The sequence below is a fragment of the Gigantopelta aegis genome, chromosome 10 (assembly GCF_016097555.1).
Source record: "Gigantopelta aegis isolate Gae_Host chromosome 10, Gae_host_genome, whole genome shotgun sequence".
NCBI lineage: Eukaryota > Metazoa > Mollusca > Gastropoda > Neomphalida > Peltospiridae > Gigantopelta > Gigantopelta aegis.
The window spans coordinates 63,214,069-63,239,532 of record NC_054708.1 but is presented as its reverse complement, the minus strand read 5'-3'; the positions used below and the strand labels follow the sequence as shown (position 1 = coordinate 63,239,532).

At 38.2% G+C, this 25,464-nt stretch overlaps 1 protein-coding gene across 7 annotated transcripts in view; it reads right to left on the bottom strand.

Moving 5' to 3' along the window:
- LOC121383342 (ras GTPase-activating protein nGAP-like) overlaps positions 1 to 25,464 on the bottom strand; it is a 222,678-nt gene that overhangs the window by 96,161 nt on the left and 101,053 nt on the right. The window contains exon 1 of one of the 7 annotated variants that reach the window (XM_041513314.1): positions 3,995 to 5,598. The exons of the other annotated variants lie outside the window; for them this stretch is intronic. Coding sequence (XP_041369248.1) covers positions 3,995 to 4,109 — 115 coding nt within the window. The 5' untranslated portion in view covers positions 4,110 to 5,598. Of the gene's footprint in view, positions 1 to 3,994; positions 5,599 to 25,464 lie in introns of those variants that run through there. 7 annotated transcript variants of the gene reach the window in all.

Here is a 25,464-nt window from a genome sequence, read left to right as displayed (position 1 = left end):
TACCGTTATGCAATATATAATGAAATAAGCATCAAATAATTATGTTAATGTTTATTATATACAATGTAAATAATAAAAACAAATATAAAAGTGTTGAAGATAAAGAATCACTTTCTTCATAAACTTGATGAATAGCTGAAAGATTTATTTCTCAAGACATCTTTTTAATTATGTTTTACAATACTTTAGTCCTATATCTATAAACATATGCAAATCCACCTGCTTTCAATAATGATTACTCTGTATATAACTGCATGGGTCCACATTCTATCAACGTTCTGACACAAAACCAGTCAGTGACCAGCCATGTACAAATGTATTATACTAGTTACTAAAATACACAACACTGCAGGTGTGTAAATTCTGACTTCTTCCACAAGAATGGCCAGTTATTAGACATGTACAAATGACCAGTTGTCAAGAAAACACTATCTCTTGCCAGAAGTGTGGAGGAATGCAAATTTATTGCTGTTGAGATACATATAATTTATCTGCAGGGAGTGAAAATGTTATTAAATAATAACATTTAATTCCTGCTATAGCAAACAATAATTCAGCATGTTAACATTTTAAAATATTTTACAATCTAAAAAGGATATAATTATGCAGTCATGTCTGATTTAAAAAAAAAGAAGAAGACGAAAAAGAGTCCAAGTCATTATTAACTTTTTTCAAAAGCAGAACTCTCTTCAGATTTTTATTTGGGAACTCCAGACAAAAAAACAAAAATATATATATACATTTTTATGAGTTAAGATTTTGAAAATTATGTAAAATTAAATTTCCTAATAATATATAACAGCCCAAGTTTTGTTTCAAACTTCTTAGTTTCACAGTGGGTTTGCTGTAATCTCTTTCATCATCTCTGTTGCCTAGCAATCCTTATTCTACATGACCAGTTCTATATTTATATAATGGATGATTATATCATAGCTATTTGTGTTGCATTAGCTAATGTTTACCTTGAGTCAGCAATCAATGAACATGAAAACACATTACAACCCATGTACAGACATAACAAACTCCATGAATACCGTGCCTGACATTCAGGGTTGTGCTTACACAGTTTCCAGTGCTTGGCAAAAAGTCATTATGTTTGTCATTATTGTATATTTAAAAAAGCTTAGCTGTTTACAGACAAAATATTAGTGATATACAAAAAGCCTGCCTACATTGCTTGAAAATGTTGGAACTGTTTAGCATGAGCACTTCCCTGTGACATATTGTATAATGTACAATGGTGTTATTCATTTCAAGGTGGAATTAATTACAAAACAAGAGGAACAAAAATAAGACCAGCTGATTTAATAGTTCAATATATATCTATATATATCCATGCACAATATACATGTACCTGCACATGCTAAATATACAAATAAACTTTCTGTCAAAACATCTTTAAAAATTTCATTATTTGACAAACTGAAATTTTTTTGTTAATGATTTATTCCTAAGTAATATAATACAATTCGATGACCACTGCAACCGTTGCAATTGGCAATGCCGTGGAGTTTTCCATGGCACTTTTTTGCCCTCGGCCATATTCAGTTTCAAAGACATGTTTTTTTTGTTTGCCATAAACATTTTTTTAATGGCAGGAGTTGCACTGGTATAAAAAATACCTCAACCTCTGTGGTTGCCCTCGACAATTGATAATGTCGTAAATATTGCTGCAGCACTTTATTTTTGCAGTGGATTATATTTGATCTTTTTTGCCATGGACATTTTCTTAATTACAGGCTTTGAAACTAAGTAATGAGCTTCTGAATCATAATATTTTTTCTTCTTCTACCGATGCACTGGCCGATATGAACCGAAGCCTATGCATATATACATGTACATGGAGCTGTTTGGTGCCATTTGGCTGATGAGTTCTTGTTAATGTCACCCAATATGTGACCTACCAGTTACGTTACTCTGGTGGATTGAAGGCAATTTAAAAAATTGACCGATCGGTCTAAAACACTGTAAATCAGTGGATTATCTCTACTTGTAGAGAGTATTAGACTATTTCTCATTCCAGTTAGTGCTCCACAAATGGTATAACAAAGGCTGTGGTATATGATATATGACTATAAAACATCCCTTGCTGCTAATTAAAAAGAGTTGCCGATTGCGAGGTAACAGTGGGTTTCCTCCCTTATTATGTCTGTGTGCGGCAGGACGTAGCCCAGTGGTAAAGCGCTTGCTCGATGTGCAGTCGGTCTAAGACCGATCCCCGTCAGTGGGCCCATTGGGCTATTTCTCGTTCCAGCCATTGCACCACGACTGGTATATCAAAGGCTGTGCTATGTGCTGTCCCGTCTGTGGGATGGTGCATATAAAAGATTCCTTGATACTAATGGAAAAAAGTAGTGGGTGTCATCTCTTAGACTATGTCAGAATTACTGATTTTGACATCAAATAGCCGATGATTAATAAATCAATGTGTTGTAACAGTGTTGTTAAACAAAACAAACTTTAAAAAAAATGTATACAATATACAATATATATGACTTATAGAACTTTTCATTGTAAACTTGTACAACAATAGATATACTAGTATATGCCAAAATACATTTTTAAATTTCACAAAATACACTACTGAAATGAATCCTATTAAAAACATATGGATGCATGTATGATTGTTGTTAATAAAATATTTTAACTATTATAGTAAGATTTGAACCAATCTCTTTGTTTAATGACACTGCAATACCGAGCACAGTTAAAGCAACAACTATGAGATGTGTAACTCAGGGTCATCCTGACACTAACTGGTTTAGAGAATGACAGATGAATCCATGCCACAGCTAACATAGGCTGTTCCTTCGGATTAGTAGCAATAGGTCTTTTTTAAATTAATAAACCAATTATAAACCAAGTTCCACTGATGTAAGACTTATAGTTTGTGAGAAAACTGACCTAAACGTGAAACTTTAACACAAAAGTTGACACTGTCGCCATCGTAAAAGAAATACCTATATCTTGCCTTTTCACTCCGGAAAAAGCGAGACAAAAAACCCAACTCTAAACAAGTCCACTGAGGTGAGTGACCTTTCAGCCCATCTCTAACCAGTGATCTACATTCTGCTCCAAATATGGTAATCATAAAACATGACCTAAAGCAGCAAAGAAGAAACTGTTACTTTTATATAAGCTATCCAATTCTTCAACCATATCCATATGCCTGCCGATGCTTTTGAGGACTGAGTAAAGTGACTTTAAAGATTTTTACTTTTGTTGAAATTATTTTGTAAGGAAACATTTACCAATGAAGACTTTATCATAGGTGTAGTACTTATATCTATGAACAATCTCACACCACTTTCTAATAATAGTAATACTATTTAAAAATAAAATAAGATCATATTTTAATATTACTTGACATTACTTTCTAATATACTGTACCTATTTGAAAACATACTGGGAATATTACATAGCTAGTTAAAAACAAGGTGACATCACTTCATATATCTATCTTATCTATCTATCTATCTTATCTATCTATCTATCTATCTATCTATCTATCTATCTATCTATCTATCTATCTATCTATCTTATCTATCTTATCTATCTATCTATCTATCTATCTATCTATCTATATATATATCTATCTTATCTATCTAACTATCTATCTATCTATCTATCTATCTATCTATCTATCTATCTATCTATCTATCTATCTATATATATATCTATATATCTATCTTATCTATCTATCTATCTATCTATCTATCTATCTATCTATCTATATATATATCTATATATCTATCTTATCTATCTATCTATCTATCTATCTATCTATCTATATATCTATATATCTATCTTATCTATCTATCTATCTATCTATCTATCTATCTATCTATCTATCTATCTATCTATCTATCTATCTATCTATCTATCTATCTATCTATCTATCTATCTATCTATCTATCTATATATACGTAGTTAAAACACCACGTATATCACTATAGTCATATAAACACAATCTATCACAGGTTCTTAATATTACCTGTCTGGGGTCTGCTAATTTCATCATCTTCGACATCAGGGGACAACAGTTCTCTTTGTGGCCCCTCTTTTGGAGTTTTAGAGTGGCCCCGTAAACAGGGACAAATATATTCCATTGCCAATCACATCCAGTGAATACTGCGACCTATTTCAGATTTCATAACCCATCCTTCACCCGGGTATCTTGTGCGCATGTTTAGTTTAGTACTCCACAGCTAATCCACGAAAGACAAGTTTTTGTTTTAAATTATGTTTTAACAAAAATATGTTTGGTGAACTATGATATCCAAAATATCTTGATGTCTTCCTGTTAAGTTACATTCCAACAGAAATGTTTGATTAACAGTGTTAACCTAAACTTCTTATTAGAAAAAACAACTAAAACTGGTGAAACAAATAGAAAAGTAAACCATATTGTCCATGTACTGCGTAGAACAAAATCATAGACTGGTCACTGCAGATATTTCATGTGCAGTTTATACACAAGTGCAAATATGAGAAAATTTATGTCTCCTCGTTTGAACCACTGTATAGGTGTGTCAACTTGACAGTAGCAGTGAGGGTCATTCCAGTGAAATAAATAGAAAAATAAATCATCTTGTCCATGTACTGCGCAGAAAATAAATTGTAGACCGGTTACTGCAGATATTTCATAAACAGTTTATACACATGCGAATATCGGAGAATTTACATATTCTCTTTTGAACCACTGTTGGCATGTTAACATTGACAGTAGCAGTGAGGGTCATTCCAATGAAATAAACAGAAAAATAAATTGTCTTGTCCATAAAATCATAGACAGGTAACTGCAAATATTGCATGCATAGTTTATACACATACGAATATCAGAACATTTGTATTTTCTCGTTTGAATCACTGTAGGTGTGTCAACATTGTCAGTAGCAGTGAGGGTCATTCCAGTGATACAAATATAAAATAAATTGTCTTGTCAAGCTACTACGTAGATCAAAATCATAGACTGCTTAATGCAGATATTTCATAAACAGTTTTTACACATGCAAACATCAGAGCATTTATGCCTTCTTGGTTGAATCACTGTGGGTGTGTTAACATTGTCAGTAGCAGTGAGGAACATTCCAGTGATATAAATATAAAAATAAATTGTCTTGTCCAGCTCCTACGTAGATCAAAATTGTAGATTGCTTACTGCAGATATTTCCTGTGCAGTTTATACACATGAACAAATATGAGAATATTCATGTCTTTTCCTTTGAATCCCTGTACAGGTGTGTCAACATGACAGCAACCGTGTGGGTCAGTGTGAACGTACTGATATCACAATATAAATAATGTCTCCATCGCTTGGCTACTCATTTGTAAAACGTCCTGCTGGGCAGGTATACAGGTGTCAAGACGAAGTGATGCAAACTTATCACTGATAAATAGGACGCAAATAGTAATTTTTAGCAAGCAACGATTTTATCAGAATGATTCAGTGCAAGTTTTTTTTTTTTTTTTTAACCCATGTAATTATTTTACGGTTTAATAATCTACACAATATCATGTCATAAAATCTATGTGATGTTACCTTCTAAACCACAGTAGGTATGGGTACAATAATGTAATCCAAGGTAGAAAATAATACACACAGAAAGCAAACTCCTATGTGGTCCTTTGTGTTGAATTTTAAGTTCGTCTCCTATATGTCTATTGTAACTCCCATGCTGGCTTCTTTAATAGTGTCCTAAGCTGTCGTCCATCTCCTATTATGACAGCTATATATTCAGCTTGATTTTTACATAAAGTCCTATATACTCCTATAATACTTTTGAATCTCTCTCAAGTACCATCTCCTTTGCTGTTTTATGTAGGAAGTCCTTCAGGACTCTTCAAAGGATTATCTCTGAAAAGTGATAGTAAGTAAATATCTCCTGGGTTCTCAGCGACATAGCATCCAGACAATACCAGGAATCACTTAATAAAAATCTCCATACATCACATCTCAGTTGCCGCCAATATTTGATTTCATGTCGGTGGCTGAACAGCATCAAACCAAGCTGTCAAAGTGATTGATCCTCGTTCTTCGTTTAGGTCATAAATAAAAAACACTTGATGTTCATATTAAAATACCTTGTGTTTAAATACTTATAGTTTAAATACTTCTAGCAATGTTCTGCAGATTTTTCTTTTTCTAGTCTGGTTTAGACTTGTCCATAAAATAAAGGTGTCCATAACGTGAATGTGACACATATATAAAGATGTTCATTAAATGGTGTACTATGTAGAAGTGACATCTATTTCAAGGTATCCACTATACATAGATATTGACTATGTATAGGTGATCACTATTTCAAGGCATCCATTCTATAAAAATATCCACACTATACAAATGATCACTATTTCAAGGCATCCATTCTATAGAGATATCGACTATGGATAAGTGACCACTATTTTGACAGACACTATACACAGATATGCACTATACTATTTTCAACTCTCTGTTACCTAAAGGTATCTGAAGCTATCTGCATGCTAATTAGAAAGAAAAAATCTTAAGTTGCATGGAATATCCAATGGTTCCAGTTTTGTATTGCAGTTACAAAAAATGAGATATGGGCAAGACTAACAAAAAATAATATACATCTGCCTTATCTAGTTTCCAAACAATCCACTCGACACAGAGAATATCTCACAGAGTTGAGAAAGTAATACTGTAGATAAAACACAGTAAGTCACTGAAAATGTTAGTTTTTTCACAACAAATCATCACTCAAGAAATGTATTATCCACAAGCAAATTCTCCCTTCATTCACAGCTGAACACAAAATATGAAAAATATTTTTTTTTATCATCCAACATGAAAATCCTGCCAGATCTGACTTGAAAGAGTATAATAGAGGAGACTGGACACAATTTGAACTGACTGAACATCAGCACTTGCCGGCCGTGTTCAATATCTTTGATCCCCGGTTAGTCGGCATCGGGGAATGGCCATCCACAGTTAAGCTTCCAAGAGTTATACTGCAATTAATTGCATGGAATAGCGCTGATGGTCTTCTCGGCTGAGGGTAGCAGTTGTCATCAGATCTCGGGAAGGCTGACACAAAGTAGACACATTTTCCTTGAGACATAAACATCAGACACAGTTTTCATCAGTCTGGAAACGTGAGAGCCGTATCAAGTTGATCAGACAGAGAACGTCAGGATGACAAAACACTTCAACTCACTAACTCCCCATCACATTATCCTCTAACAACAGTACTCAAGAAAACCAGAAACAGCAGAAATGTGGTGAACAAATAATAGTAGTTGAACTTGCTTTAGTAGTATATAGTGCTTCAACTGTCGCAGATTTAAAATAATGGCGTGATTCACACAGGCAAAAGTAGGTGCCGTGAGCCTTTTGAAATTGACTTCCTGTAAATTATTCACCAACCAGAATAGAAAATCAAAGAGAAGACAGCCTTGATGTGTAGTCAATCTTAGTCTCATGTCGTTCAACTGCCGTAGATTTGAATACACTGGGATTCACACACGTGGAAACGGCTACTATGGATGTGTCAAAAATTCACTCCCTATAACTTATTCACAAACCAGGACAGAGAACTACGCTAGTCCTGACACACCTGTCAGTTTAAATATAGCTGAAAATAGGTTATCACACGTCCATTTTAATACTGGGGTTTTTAAAACAAGAATACAATACATTCAATACAATAACGTGCAAATGATGAAGCTGTTCCAAAATTCACTCTATATATTCATAAACCAAGAAAGTGAATTTTAACAAGCTCCAACTATTACTTGACATATATCCAAAAAGCAGGTATCATAGATCCATTTTAATCCACTTTATGACCAAGAATACAATACATTCAATATAATCATGTTGAAACTATGAAGCTTTTCCAAAACTTCGCTCTGTAAATTCATAAACCAGATAGTGAATTTTAACAAAGCTTCAAATGTTACTTTACATATATCCAAAAAGCAGATATCATAGGTCCATTTTAATCCACTCAAAAAAAAAAAGAGAGAAAGAATATAATGCATTCAATATAAGCAAGCAGAAACGTATGTCATCAGTTTCCAACTGCCAAGATTTTAAACGTAGTGTGATTCACATGAGCGGAAGTGGGTAGCCATACCACGGGTAGTTGTCAAAGTGTGTCAACAAACCTCAGGCATTTTGAGAAATCATTTAAACATGACCACCACTCCAATCTGTTACAGCAGTAAAGCGAAAACAGTTTCAATACATTAAGCAATACTTGCTGGCAACGGAACAATCATCTTTTGTTGGTTACACCATTTTGTACATGCGTTTTATCTCAGCGTGAATACGGTGATCACGATTTACCACACCAGACCGGTCTGTGGACAATGAGTCCCATCTCATTAATATTCCCGCCACTGAAAAACACCCTCGAACGGGCTCACGCCTGCGTTAATGTTGTTCTCTCTCGGCACACTTTTCATTGCATTTCAATAATTGCAGGATAATTGTTATCACATCACTTCAATTGGATAATGTTGTAACAACCCAAACACACACATGTTTGCATTGCAGCTCAGTTCTGTTCATTCAAATGTTACTGAATGCTTTTATAATTCACTGTATTGAAATTCACTGCACCATTGTTGTAACACTCATTTTATTTTTGTAATGTAAAGAACTAAATTTCCTAAATAATCAAAAAAGAAATTATAAACTTTCTCATTCTGAAATAGTTGTATGTAAATTACAAATTACAAAATGCATGTACAACTACAAAATGACATTATTTATTTTTTTAAATAATAAAAAAAGAAGAAAAAAACCCCAAACCAAAAACCACTTTTCAGTAAACAGGGTGGGTTGACCTAGAAGCAACAGATTTGACAAAACTCGTCGAAGTGGAAAACCCTGTAGAACTGTTGATGCATGACCACTGCTTTTGGGAAGTAATGACCGTTGTTTACCATCTCATGCTTACAATCAAATATCAGGAAAACAACAACCTACATACAAGAAAATAAAACATCTCTTCCTCTGTCATATTTGTTAAAGCATTTGTCAGTTAACACAAAACTGATTAACAAATTACAAAAAATATTCTCACAAAATAAATGAGTAACAATGGAATCTAACATGACCATTGGAAATACTGTGACATTCAAACAACCCAAAAACTCAAAAAAGACCTCTCAGTAAAGCATCATTCTTTTAAAAGTGGACATTTTTCAGGATCCCTTTTTAAATATTAATACAGAACAGAACCTCTCCAAAGTTGACACCTCATTAAGTGACTATCCCGAGTTTTCAGACCTAGCAAGACTTCTGCTGGTCCCTCAAACACACATTCTTATTTTTCCTTCTTTTGAAAAAACCCTCGATTTTACCTTAACATGTTTTAATTATAAAACATTGGAGGGATAAATACATTTGAAATGACTGTGTCTGAATTATTTCAAATTTCGTTTGGCTTTTAGAAGAAAGAATAAATTTGTACATAAGAAATTATTTTAGACAAAAATCAATATTGAGATGCTAAAAATGCAATATTACGATGTCCAGAAATGCATTGCTTATAGAAATATTCATGTTCTAATCAATGTAAGTAAATTGTAATTTTTAAAATGTAAGATATTTTATTTGCTGAAAACCTTTTAAAATGGCTACAAATTCAGAATACATGTACATGTAGTTCCTTTACAACTGGATTTTTTGCTTGATTCTACAGGTAACTGACTTAGACAGGTTTCACTGTATACTGAAGAATGAGTTAGAACAGCGTACACTAAAATAACTTGTAGCTACAATCTAGAAACAAATCTATTCCGGTGATTGTTCTGCCAGTACAAGCTAGCTGGAGATAATGAAGTTTCTACGTGTAGTCTCCTTGAACCTGTATTGATTTCCGTGTCACGCAGACATCTTTATCTCCATCCTGATACCCAAACTGTGCTTTTTACTACCCACACTGTAACCCTAGACAGCACCACAATGGGGAAATTAATAATACTTAGTGATAAACAGGAACAATATTTGGAATATATTTAGTCCCTAAATCTTAACTCGACTTGACAAGCATACACACAGCAGAAAGTCCGTACATATCAGAGAGATCAGTGAATCTTGACCACAGTTTAAAAGTGAAGTACATGTGTAATTATCTTCATATCAAATCCCCCATGTAATCCTCATAATGGACAGAAAACAATTCCATTAATCATGACTACTTGTACATATACCAGAGGATGGAATTAATGGAATGGATGGTTTAGACTGATCATCTTAAGTACAACATGAGTAAAAGAAAACATTATATATATAATAAAAGGAAATTTAATGTTATAAACAGAAGTAACATAGACAATAATTTTTGCCAAAGATAACAAATTTGCCAGAAAGAAATGAAAGAAATGTTTTATTTAACAACGCACTCAACACATTTTATTTACGGTTATATGGCGTCAGACATATGGTTAAGGACCACACAGATTTTAAGAGGAAACCCGCTGTCGCCACTACATGGGCTACTCTTTCCGATTAGCAGCAAGGGATCTTTTATTTGTGCTTCCCACAGGCAGGATAGCACAAACCATGGCCTTTGTTGAACCACTTATGGATCACTGGTCGGTGCAAGTGGTTTACACCGACCCATTGAGCCTTGCATAGCACTCACTCAGGGTTTGGAGTCGGTGTCTGGATTAAAAATCCCATGCCTCGACTGGGATCCGAACCCAGTACCTACCAGCCTGTAGACCGATGGCCTAACCACTACGCCACTGAGGCCGGTAAATTTGCCTGAAGTCTATTAATATTCTGTTTGTAATCATCCATGCTTTTATTACACCCTGGAGGTCAACGAGCGGTTTAACTGTATCATTACACAAGACAGCAGCCCAGCCTCACCCTAATCCATTCTCCATCATGAGATATTTGCTTCCAACATAATGATGTTGGAAGTAATTATAAGTTGCTTAATGTGTGGCCCTCAGGAATACATGAACGAACCTTGTCCACACCGAAGATTTGGAAAATATTACATGAGCTGTTATTAATTCCCAGAACAGTGATGGCAAAACAAAAATATATGTACTGGAGTTGGGCAGAACGGGACCGGCTCCCATTTTTGTAGTAGGGGGTGAGGTGGGTGGAGTAAGGGTGGTGTTGACTTTTGCAGGCTGCTTTTTGCCCAAATTAATCAAAAATGCCTGAATCTGGATTAAGTGTTTATTCCTACATGTATTTGCAATACTACTAAACAGCTATATAGGGTTCCAAATGAGTTATTATGCATTTAAAAAAAAATATGGATTAATATTTTGTGCATGGACTAATATTGTGAGTAGAAAATGGAAATACATGGTAAAATGGTCAGCTCATTTTGTCTGAACGTCTGCATTGTTTTTGCCTGAATACGAAGACTTGCCTCAACACTGAGGGGTGAAGGGGTGGGCAACCGACCTCCTGACCCCCTGTCTCATACGCTTATGGCTTGTAGTTTACACAATCTCAATTCTGCACTGCATAAAAATATAACAGATGTTTGTGATAAAAAAATATGTGACAAAATGTCCATGCACATATGGATGGACAAATAGACAAACACACATACAATTTTGTTTTTAAGCCATAGCACCCGAAGACTTTATACTTTCGATTTTTTTTTTTTGGCAGAGCATTGGAAAATATTGCAAGGAAGATAGCCCAGTTCACCGATACTGTGACTTGAAATGTCAACACATCTTGCAGTATTCCAGGATCAGCCTAACAATGTTTTCTAAAGAATTCTGTAAAGCCATCTTGATTATTGGGTTTGACTGCCTAATGATGTGTGTTGAATTGAATCAGTTTGTTTTGTAGTTCCTTCCCCTGACAGCCCAGGCTGACCCTCTTCTTCAACAGCTGAGGCAGATCTTAAAGGTACATGTTCCAGTTGTTAATGAATTGGCAAGGAAAGGAATGTTTGTTTAATGACAAATCAAAACATTTTTAACAACAGCCATTTGATTTTTTAATGTAATTCTTTTGACACTTAGTCAAAAAGAAAGTGAAACAGAGAAATACAGAGAGAATGAGAGAGAGAGAGAGAGAGAGAGAGAGAGAGAGAGAGAGAGAGAGAGAGAGAGAGAGAGAGAGACGGAGATATATAGAGAGAGGTAGACAGAGAGAGAGAGAGAGAGAGACAGACAGAGACAGACACACACAGAGAGAGAGGAGAGAGAGAGAGAGAGAGAGAGAGAGAGAGAGAGAGAGAGAGAGAGAGAGAGAGAGAGAGAGAGCGAGAGAGAGAGAGAGAGAGCGAGAGAGAGAGAGAGAGAGAGAGAGAGAGAGAGAGAGAGAGAGAGAGAGAGAGAGAGAGAGAGAGCGAGAGAGAGAGAGAGAGAGAGAGAGAGAGAGAGAGAGAGAGAGAGAGAGAGAGAGAGAATCTTAACCACCACTGAGGCTATAAAACTGTAAATTACCTGCTTTCACCCAGAGTGAGGTTAATGACTTAGTGGTACTGCTCCCACCCAGAGTGAGGTTAACGACTTAGTGGTACTGCTCCCACCCAGCGTGAGGTTAACGACTTAGTGGTACTGCTCCCACCCAGAGTGAGGTTAACGACTTAGTGGTACTGCTCCCACCCAGAGTGAGGTTAACGACTTAGTGGTACTGCTCCCACCCAGAGTGAGGTTAACGACTTAGTGGTACTGCTCCCACCCAGCGTGAGGTTAACGACTTAGTGGTACTGCTCCCACCCAGAGTGAGGTTAACGACTTAGTGGTACTGCTCCCACCCAGAGTGAGGTTAACGACTTAGTGGTACTGCTCCCACCCAGAGTGAGGTTAACGACTTAGTGGTACTGCTCCCACCCAGCGTGAGGTTAACGACTTAGTGGTACTGCTCCCACCCAGAGTGAGGTTAACGACTTAGTGGTACTGCTCCCACCCAGAGTGAGGTTAACGACTTAGTGGTACTGCTCCCACCCAGAGTGAGGTTAACGACTTAGTGGTACTGCTCCCACCCAGCGTGAGGTTAACGACTTAGTGGTACTGCTCCCACCCAGAGTGAGGTCAACGACTTAGTGGTACTGCTCCCACCCAGAGTGAGGTCAACGACTTAGTGGTACTGCTCCCACCCAGAGTGAGGTCAACGACTTAGTGGTACTGCTCCCACCCAGAGTGAGGTCAACGACTTAGTGGTACTGCTCCCACCCAGAGTGAGGTCAACGACTTAGTGGTACTGCTCCCACCCAGAGTGAGGTCAACGACTTAGTGGTACTGCTCCCACCCAGAGTGAGGTCAACGACTTAGTGGTACTGGCTCCCACCCAGAGTGAGGTCAACGACTTAGTGGTACTGCTCCCACCCAGAGTGAGGTCAACGACTTAGTGGTACTGCTCCCACCCAGAGTGAGGTCAACGACTTAGTGGTACTGCTCCCACCCAGAGTGAGGTCAACGACTTAGTGGTACTGCTCCCACCCAGAGTGAGGTCAACGACTTAGTGGTACTGCTCCCACCCAGAGTGAGGTCAACGACTTAGTGGTACTGGCTCCCACCCAGAGTGAGGTCAACGACTTAGTGGTACTGCTCCCACCCAGAGTGAGGTCAACGACTTAGTGGTACTGCTCCCACCCAGAGTGAGGTCAACGACTTAGTGGTACTGCTCCCACCCAGAGTGAGGTCAACGACTTAGTGGTACTGCTCCCACCCAGAGTGAGGTCAACGACTTAGTGGTACTGCTCCCACCCAGAGTGAGGTCAACGACTTAGTGGTACTGCTCCCACCCAGAGTGAGGTCAACGACTTAGTGGTACTGCTCCCACCCAGAGTGAGGTCAACGACTTAGTGGTACTGGCTCCCACCCAGAGTGAGGTCAACGACTTAGTGGTACTGCTCCCACCCAGAGTGAGGTCAACGACTTAGTGGTACTGCTCCCACCCAGAGTGAGGTCAACGACTTAGTGGTACTGGCTCCCACCCAGAGTGAGGTCAACGACTTAGTGGTACTGCTCCCACCCAGAGTGAGGTCAACGACTTAGTGGTACTGCTCCCACCCAGAGTGAGGTCAACGACTTAGTGGTACTGCTCCCACCCAGAGTGAGGTCAACGACTTAGTGGTACTGCTCCCACCCAGAGTGAGGTCAACGACTTAGTGGTACTGCTCCCACCCAGAGTGAGGTCAACGACTTAGTGGTACTGCTCCCACCCAGAGTGAGGTCAACGACTTAGTGGTACTGGCTCCCACCCAGAGTGAGGTTAACAACTTAGTGGTACTGCTCCCACCCAGCGTGAGGTTAATGACTCGGTGATAGAACCTCCCACAAAAAGCAAGTTTAACAACTCACTGGTTAAGGCCACTACATCAACTTTTCTTTTACTAACCACTAACCCTCTGTCCTGCCCAGATAGCTGAGGTATATGCTCAGGAGTGCTTGAACCTTAATTGGATATAAGCACAGTAACAAGTATATATGAATAATGAATGAATGAATGAATGAATGAATGAATGAATGAACACTAGTACTAGTATATCAAAGGTTGTGGTATATATGCTATCCTGTATCTTGGAAAGTGCATATATACTTGGCCAAGTAAGAGTAGCATACATAATTATGTATTAATCTATCTCCTGAACATACAGCCTAAACGTAGCCAAGTTGTCTGCCCCAGACAATGTGCTTGACTATTAGCTGGATATAAGCAAAGTTATAAACTATATCCTCCTCCCCATCTAATCATCAGATCAGGCTGGAACTTACATGCAATCTGGACTCTATTGACCTCCAGACATGGCACTTGATGGCCCAGGTCAAGCCAGGCCACATAAATAATATTTATGGTGTTGTGACTGACAGAAGATCCAGAGAACACTGGAGTCAGATATCCATTATTATACAACTGGAAATGTGACTAGAATCATGTCCTGGACTGATTCTGTATAAAATGTATGTTTAATTAACAGTTTATTTGTTTTGTTTAACAACACCACTAGAGCACATTGATTTATTAATCATCAGCTATTGGATATCAAACATTTGGTCATCTTGACATATAGTCTTAGAGAGGAAACCCACTATATTTTTCCTTTAGTAGCAAGGGCTGTTTTATATGCACCATTCCAGACAGGACAGCACATACCATGGCTTTTAATATACCAATTGTGGTGCACTGGCTGGAATGAAAAATAACCTAATGGGCTGACCAACAGGGAATGGATCCTAGATAAACCGTGCACTTCAACATTGAGCTTTGTCCTGTTCATTTGGGGAAGCATTCTGAGAGTACTGCTAAAGCAATACATGTCCCCATACCGGGCCTAAACATTTTTTAATCTTCTAAGTTTAAAGACCATAACTATCAAAAATGAGTAAATCTTCATGAAAGTCAAACTTTATATGTAACAGTACATGATACAGCTATGTCTTGAAGCATGGCAAAAGTCTGTAAAAAACACATTTTCGTATTTCCTATGTTCAAGGGCCGTAACCCAGTCAAACTCTATCTATAACTCTACATGATAAAGCTATACACAAAATTTCAGCTCAATATCTTGAGGCATTGTGAAAGAAAATCTGGAAACGTACATGTGGGACAGACAGACAGATGGACGAACGAACAGACAGACGGATGGATGGCAAACGGATGGACAGATGGATGGATGGACGGAACGGACAGACAGACAGGCACACAATCAGACAGAGATGAAATCTACAGACTCCTCTGGTTGGAGCAGTAGGGGACTAGCTCAATGGGTAGGTGTAAACCACTTGCACCGACCAGTGATCCATAACTGGTTCAACAAAGGCCATGGTTTGTGCTATCCTGCCTGTGGGAAGCACAAATAAAAGATCCCTTGCTGCTAATCAGAAAGAGTAGCTCATGTAGTGGCGACAGCGGGTTTCCTCTCAAAATCTGTGTAGTCCTTAACCATATGTCTGACGCCATATAACCGTAAATAAAATGTATTGAGTGCGTCATTAAATAAAACATTTTTTTCTTTCAGTAGAGGACTACTAATAACTGAGTCCAGACTACACGAAAGTTAGAGCCATCTGATGGTGTGCTGAGGTGTCATTACACAAATATTCCTTTCCTTTCCTAACAAAGATATCTTTTAAAATGGTTTTAAATGAACCAATGGTTAAACTAAATGAACTAAAATGATTCCTGAAACAACTTTACCATGCCAACCAATAAACCTAGATGGCACTGGATTCCAATAGAAACCTGAAGGCTGACTAGTGTGCTATAAACACAGCCGTACCAACTGCCATTAAAACAGAACTGAGGAAATGAAAGATTTGAATTTTTAAAAAATATGCATCCGAAATTAAAATCGACCAATATCATTTGTGCACTGAATCACAGTACATGTATGTGACAGTTCTGTAGCTCTAAAATATTACCATATTAAGTTAAAGTATGAATTTTGAAAAAAAGGGGGTTTGTTTGTTTTGTGACACTGTTAAAGCATATTGGTTTTATTAATGACTGACTACTGGATATGAAACATTACGGTCATGGTGACACAGTCAGAGAAAACCATCTACATTGTTTCCCATTACCAGCAAGGGATCTTTTATATATACTCGCGGAAAAAAGTTCCTGTGCACCTAATAATTGCATATATAATATAATTTACTAGAAATCTGATCATAAACATTTCAGTAAATGAACGTGTAACCACTCCTTTCGATATTCTAGCAGTTTCCTGTTAATTGCATGAACTATTCATACTTTGTGATCACAAGTTGCATTACTAGCGTTCTTGGTCACGTGCTCCTGTATGACGTCATTTTTCTTATCATTGGACTCAAACTATTCTATGGATTATCATCACTCAGAAAAATATGTGTGTTGATATCTAATTGTCGTCACTGTGATGCCACACCTTCAAGAAAATTAACTTCTATGAACGCTGGGTATGATTAACGGTTAGAATGGCACAGACGTTGTTGCTAGTCATTTTGGTGTCCATTGGTGTACATCAAAAAACTATGCAGTGTCTGCGGAGATGTTCTAAGCAGTTGAGGGATACTAGAGATGTTTCATGTTTATGGAGTCGACATGTGACGTCACGTTAACAAATCATCAATATCAAGCGTGTACACATATAGAATCATTTGGAAATGTCAAGTTTAACATCCCTGAGTTAAGGCCAATCAGTAGAAGAACTGTACGCAAGAGAGTAAGTGATCACCAAGTACGACCATGACAGTACATCAATACGTTGTTCTGTTACATCATCACTGACGGCGCACCAAGCATTGTGTAGATAGGAGAGGATCACTGTACTGTTAACAGATAAATAGTACATCTATGTAAAACACAATATTTGTACATTTTAAAAATATACATCTCACAGAAATGTTAATGATGCACAGGAACTTTTTTATGTGAGTATATATGTATTAGTAATGGGTTGAGCACTGGTGGAGATGGTGAAATGGAGTATAGTTCCACAGAGGAGATTTGATCCTTCAACCAAAGCACCTCAGTCGAGTGCTCTGCAGACTGAGATAGATACAGCCCCTACACAGTTTTTAAATGTGAATGCAACCAAAACAGCAGTAAAAAACCTCTTTGAGCTTTCCATTTGTTTCTATCCATACAAAATCTCTCCCTTTCCCTCCACACCCCTCATGCTGCCCCTGTACTTTATAAATGCTTCATATGCCTTTAATGAACGCCAGCATGGCTAGTTCTTCGAGCTAACTAGTTACCAAGTCTAGTTAACTTGGAGATTCGTGTTCCAATACAATAACGTCTCCCACTACTCATTGGATTATCTGGCTCATCGATTGAGACACTGTGTGTGGAATATAAACTCATGTCAGGGTGCCCGCTGCCTTTCAACACAACCTGCAGTTTGGCATGGATGAAAGAAACTGGCAGTTCCGTGATAAGCTAATTCAGACACTCCGAAGGTTGGAGAGGACAAGAAAGTCAATGTGAACATCAGATCAATGCATGCTTTAATGAAACGTAAATATACAGTGAACCATCAGCATATATTTACATGAGTGAGTGAGTGAGTGACTGGAAGGGTGGATGGATGGATGGGTGGATGGATGGATGGACAGACATACGGATGGACAGATGAGAAACAGAAAGTGAGATACAGATAGAGAGAGAGAGAGAGAGAGAGAGAGAGAGAGAGAGAGAGAGAGAGAGAGAGAGAGAGAGAGAGAGAGAGAGAGAGAGAGAGAGAGAGAGAGAGAGAGAGAGAGAGAACGAGAGAGAGAGAGTAGTAGTAGTAGTAGTAGTAGTAGAAGAAGTAGTAGTAGTAGTAGAAGAAGAAGAAGAAGAAGAAGAGAAAGATTTCCATAAAAATGTTTTTTTTAGGTAAATTCATACTGGTAAGTAAATATTATACTCCAAATTGGACAGAATAACTATATAAAAATACAAATACAATATACTGTTTTAACATACACATTGTAATACAAAGTATCACAAATTAATATTGTCTTAACATACTATGACACATAAATTAACATATTTCCTAACAGGACAAACAAGAATGTACCCTATATGTATTATGAAATCTTGGCACATTTTGAAACTATAGCTATTTGGTGCATTCGTGGAACCGAGACCCCCCCATCCTTTTAACAATTCAAATTGCCCTTTTTATCATTTGGTGACATCCTCTTACTCGGCCTGGGATCTATCCCCATCGGTGGGCCCATTGGGCTATTTCTTGTTCCAGCCAGTGCACCACGACTGGTATATCAAAGGCCGTGGTATGTACTACCCTGTCTGTGGGATGGTGCATATAAAAGATCCCTTGCTGCTATTCAAAAAGAGTAGCCCAGTCGATTCTTGCACTTCGAAACTGACCACGATGAGGATGGACGTATGTCAATGTACTCTCGCGTTACCCCCCCCCCCCCACCTGGGGGGACTTATGGTCTCCTACGGAGCGCTGCTGGAATACCGGGTCACGTATACCGGGATCTTGATGTACGGGGACCCGGCACCACTGAAGACTGGAAGATGGAGGAGGAGGAGACGTGCGACAGGGAAGGCACAGGGGGAGCCAAAACCGGCGGCTAAACCGCCGGCAGCGACTCCTTCTGTTGCGCCGCCAACCGCCGTACCCCGGAAGAAGACAGGATCGGAAGAGGCACCAGCCCCGGACGTCCCGACTTCAACCAAAGGTCTGACTAGACCCACTCCACAGGCCAGGACTTCAGCGCCTCCGGTTGTGCCGCCGACTATACAGGCAGCACCCGTTGAGGCGCAGGCCCGAAAGATTGCCATGGTGAAGCGGAAGGCAACCACTCCCCCGAGTGGCCAACCAGACAAGCAAGGCCATCCGAGTCAACCACCGAAGCAGGACATGGACGGGGATGAGCCTTGGTCACTGAAGGCCGGCAAATTGACAGCACGCCACGCTCAGCTCTCCAAAACCAACATCGAGGACGTCAACTTCCTCTTCACGCAACCTAAGCACGAGGCATTTCAACCATTACCAACGAGGCCGACAGAGGGAGACTACTGTTTCCACCACGTCACAATGCGGGATGGCCGAGGTATCTGTTTTACAGTACGCCGAAAAGGAATTTACAACCAAGGACTGCTACTCCCAGAAATGGACAACCCGACCATACACCGAATGATCAAGATCACAGCCGGGGAAGATTACCGCTCAACAGCCAAGGCGTTAGCAGCATCCCCATATCGGTCGGTCATCCCGCATTTCGACGCTGTCAACTTTATCGGAACACCGTGACGTGCTCCCCTTTGCCAACCTCCTTCACCTCCGTGAGTACTATTTTTTTTTTGGGCTAGTTAGACTTTAAAAGTTTTCGATCGAGTTCTAAATTCATATGTTTATTTTTTTGTAAATAGTCTAACGCATTTTATTTTGGCGCCCGTTCAATTGCTCAAAATCACCTTAAAACCCTTTCGGCCGAGCAGTCATAAACTTTTTGGGTTTAAATTTAGAGTCCGGACATGTATTTGGATGCAGTTACTCTTTGTAGACTTAGGTAAATTACAGGCTTCACCGAGGAATCGAAATTCAGCCAATCAGAGCACGGCTCCCACTCGGTGTTAATTCAAGTTTGCGAAGTGTCTGCTAGTCGGTCCGCGCTCGCGTTGACCTTACTAAATGGCTTTCTTCCAAATTCTGCCCACTTCAAACTTACCTCCCCCCCCCCCCCCCCCCCCCCCCCCCGCTCCGGAGTTAGTCACTGGCGAAGTCAGAGGCTAAATCCGTAGTGGGCGTGCCTGAACCTTTTGGATAGGGGCATGTTAATACAGTTCCCAGTTCCCAGTAGCCCATGAAGTGGCGACAGCAGGTTTCCTCTATCAATATCTGTATGGTCCTTCACTATATGTCTGATGCCATATAACCATAAATAAAATGTGTTGAGTGCATCGTTAAATAAAACATTTCAATCCTTCATACAACTGGTGCATAAAGAAGAACAGACAAGAACTTTATTTCTTATTTCTTTCCCACTTTACAAAACCCTGAATCTGCCCCTGTGGTAACTAACATAGTTATATTGTTAACACATGTCTAGAACACATGGCAGATAGTCAGATAATTAGATGGACAAAACCTGTTACTGCCACACAGACTACTCCTACTCAAATACAGCAAGGCATCTTTTACATGCACTTGTCCATAGGCAGTATAGTACATACCAAATATGTTCATTAATCTAGATATTCAGTTTATGGAACAGGATGGTTTTTATCCAAAAAGAAAGGTAAAAACTAAACACAGTTCGCTCCATTTAAAAAAGGGGCGAGGCGTAGCCCAGTGGTACAGCGCTCGCTTGATATGCGGTCGGTTTGGGATCGATCCCCATCAGTGAGCCCATTGCGCTATTTCTCCCTCCAGCCAGTGCACCACGACTGGTACATGAAAGGCCATGGTATGTGCTACCCTGTCTATGGGATGGTGCATATAAAAGATCACTTGCTGCTAATCGAAAAAAGAGTAGCCCATGAAGTGGTGACAGCAGGTTTCCTCTCTCAGTATCTATCTGTCTGACACCATATAACCGTAAATAAATGTGTTGAGTGCGTCGTTAAATAAAACATTTCCTTCCTTCCTTTCATTTAAAAAACACCTTACAAACACTTGACATGTATCATGAAGTTCACTGTGACGTTTAGCTGCTGGAACTTCATGATACATTTGAACTTTCATATCCCACCATACCAATTGTTGGTTTTCTATAATATAAATTTAACAAGCAAGCATCCAAGAGTTACCTCCCTTCTATTTATTTGAATTCAAACAAGAGGGACAACCTGTGGCCGTGTTTAGAAAAAGCGGTAGAAGTTATAAATATTCACAACCAGTTTGTAGAGCGGGGTGACCCAAGCCTGTCAGTCAGATGTCAGTGCAATTGACAGTTTTATGTTACAGTTGTTTAAGATGTAGAAGTGAAAACTGGAAAATGTTGACAAGTGGGGCAGTAGAATTACAGGTTAAACCAAGACGTGAAACAGTCAAGAGTACTGTACTTAAATAATCACATTTATCAAATGGCCACGTTTATCAATCAGTCACATGTTTTAAACAGCCACGTTTATCAAATAGCCATGCTTATCAAACAGCCACATTTATCAAATGGCCACGTTTATCAATCAGTCACATGTTTTAAACAGCCACGTTTATCAAATAGCCATGCTTATCAAACAGCCACATTTATCAAATAGCCACGTTTATCAAATGACCACATTTATCAAACAGCCACTAAACTAGCCACATTTATCAGCCACGTTTATCAAACAGCCATGTTTATCAAACAGCCATGTTTATCAAACAGCCACATTTATCATATAGCCACCTTTATTAAACAGCCACGTTTATCAAATAGCCACGTTTATCAAAAATAGTCATGTTTATCAAATAGCCATGTTTATCAAATAGCCACATTTATCAAACAGCCACATTTACATGTCAGTCATGTTTTAAACAGCCACATTAATATGTTCCAAAAACATCCGAGTAAAAGTGTCCTGTGTTAAGAAGCCACCTATCTTAAGAGGCAGATTTCATTTTTCAGTTCTGTGGCTACTTAACATGTTTGACCAGTAACTGAAAGTAGTACTAGTTTACACCCCACCCCCTCCCACTTCCAAAACAAGACATAGACTAGACACAAGTATACCACATTGTGAATAAACTATGTCAACATATAACCAATGATTCAGCGGTGACACCTTCGTTAAAAACACAATATGGTGAGTGGGGTGGTGTGGGTATAGGTGTGTGTGTGTGGGGGGGGGGGGGGTATGTGGGTGTGCCTCAACATACCATACTATCCCAAATACTACTTTGTAACAATACAAAAGAAACATAATGCTGGGGCTGGGGGTGGGTGGGAGTATGGTGGTGGTGGTGGTAGTGGTGGGTGTTAAACACATATTACGTTTTCCTTTCCACAACTTCCAGTTTTCTAACATCATAAACATGTATTATTTATTGACTATTATGAATAACATCCTTGTAGGCACGTCCCAGGCCAGTATGGAAAGTAATCAATATAATAAAATCAGTGCACATTCATAAAGCATGTCTGAACCTAATAGTGAATACTGAAAACTCACAGGGACTCAAGTGTTAAAGGAGAGGACAATTAAGGCATTTGGCCTGGTATGCATATTCAACGATATATAATGCACATTATTGCTTAATATCAACACGTATAATCGTATAGTTAATTAATAAAACGGTTAAATGTGACAACTATTATATATAACGGGCGCAGCCATTTTGTACCATTTCAGTGAGTACGTCCTCTGGCGAGCTGGTGGTTACGTAATACTTAACGCGTCACGTCAGGAATGAGCCTTAGAACTAGAGAAACACAATCTACCTGCTTTTTGCTGGATGATAAATAGTCATACATTGCAATGTTCTGTAATAATACACTTCCCAGTAAGCCAACAGTAAGTATATCCAGCACTATATATATATTATTTTTCAATACAAAATAAAATACCATTGTCAAAGTGGCTACACAACAAGTCGAAACAATTAACAATGTTTTTCCCATGCATTAACCTACGTACTGAAATGATACACGGAGTGTTTTCTTAGTTAATTGGTCTATGCTGTTAGTTGCTTCTACCTGTGATTTCTGATTGGCAGGTGTGTATTTGATTGGTAACCAGACAAGCTAATTAATTGACACTGTCTAGACACAAAAATACATACCGGCATTGTGGATTATTACCTGTCGCCCCTAAAATTGTAATGGACATGGTTTATTACGCAAATAGTTCTGTAAAACTATTGATTAAGTAGACTTTTCCATCTACAACCACAGAACTGACCAATTACGTAGTCCCAAAGAAAAGAAAATTATCACTTGGGTATCGTGGGTTGTCGTTTTTGCTCCAACGTAGCATATCAATAGGCGTAATAGTGTACATTTTTCCTTTGGATTGTTAAACAGAGAAAAATACTATAACCCCATTTTGTTCCGTTAATGCAACTTGAAATATATTTAGTTAAATAGTTTATTATATTATTACATCATTTATGCTGTTTTACAAGTCAGGTTGATCAAAGAGAAGCGCCTTGTCGAAAATTACTGCTTTTGTTTACATTGTACATACAGGAGATGGTCATAAGCTGATGTCACTTCGCCCCAAGCGATCCCACTGGACATCACAAAAACGAAACAAAATGGCTGCCCCCAGTTAGCAGGAATAATCATGGTTTTTTATTAACTCTAAAATTACGCATTTTTCATTTGTTAAAGTGTCAGTATGTGTTGGTGGTCCGGGTATGCATCTTTCCAACACATAAGGCTCTTGTTGGAGTTGACCCTACCTTTAAAGTTAAGTTTACTTTTATTCCTAACACAAAAAAACAAGAGAGAGAAATTTTATAAATTTTATAAAATTTTATATTAAGAATGACTCAATCATCAGATATGTAAGCCATTGGTGTGTTTGCCAGTGTAGTTCTTATTGAAATAAATACATGTTATACTGTTTCCAAGCACAATCATCAGATATGTAAGCCATTGGTGTGTTTGCCAGTGTAGTTCTTATTGAAATAAATACATGTTATACTGTTTCCAAGCACAATCACCAGATATGTAAGCCATTGGTGTGTTTGCCAGTGTAGTTCTTATTGAAATAAATACATGTTATACTGTTTCCAAGCACAATCACCAGATATGTAAGCCATTGGTGTGTTTGCCAGTGTAGTTCTTATTGAAATAAATACATGTTATACTGTTTCCAAGCACAATCACCAGATATGTAAGCCATTGGTGTGTTTGCCAGTGTAGTTCTTATTGAAATAAATACATGTTATACTGTTTCCAAGCACAATCACCAGATATGTAAGCCATTGGTGTGTTTGCCAGTGTAGTTCTTATTGAAATAAATACATGTTATACTGTTTCCAAGCACAATCACCAGATTAAGAAACAGATATGTTATTCACCTCTTGACCCATCCCTTAGAACAGGGAACATGTTGCTCAGTACTGCACTGCTATTCACTATGCACAATTCTGAGATCACTACACAATTCTGAGATCACTACACAATTCTGAGATCACTATGCACAATTCTGAGATCACTACACAATTCTGAGATCACTATGCACAATTCTGAGATCACTATGCACAATTCTGAGATCACTACACAATTCTGAGATCACTATGCACAATTCTGAGATCACTACACAATTCTGAGATCACTACACAATTCTGAGATCACTACACAATTCTGAGATCACTACACAATTGTAAACATTGAAGTCACAGATCCTACGTTTAACCCATGGAACTGGAAACTAAGTTTGTTTAATCTACAACCCTGTAACACATTTGCATAAAGTTACAAGAGTGTAACAAGACTGTGTGACATTAAAATGAGGAAATAATATTGACAATAGCCTTTAGTTAATTTCTCAGAGGTATGTGCATTTAAAAAAAAAGAAAAAAAGAAGAAGCATTTTGTGGTATTGAAACACTAGTGAAAAAATAAACACTTTGGATGTTCGGAAATTGATAAATTAAAAAGTAAAATGGAAGTAATACCTGATTTTAATTATCCAAAAATAGCAATAGGCTAATAATGAAAACTACTCCACAATGTTTAAAAACTAGGGTCTGTCATTTTAAATAGTAGTTGCTAATCAATTTTCAATCAAGTAACAACTGTTGCTAATAAAACGTTTGAAGAAAAAAAAAAGAAATCCTTGTAGAATTATTTTGGACCAGATCCAATTGTTGCAGACTGTACTGATCTGCATGAATTTGATCAGGAAATGCAGCACATACTTTTTTTTTGTATATTTAGTGGCTGGGTTTTATTGTCATAGATAGTGTTAGACCAAACACCAGCTAAATGAGTTATTGATTTATCTCACAAATAATATGGTCACCTTATTCTGCAGATTGCATAGACCGACAATAAATGTAGACAGAACTGCATACAAATAGAGCCAAAGATATTCAATCAATACCCTTACTCCACTGTTACACAATGGTAAGCCTGCATATCAGAGTTTTCAGAAAAGAGTAGAGGAAGAAAAAGAAG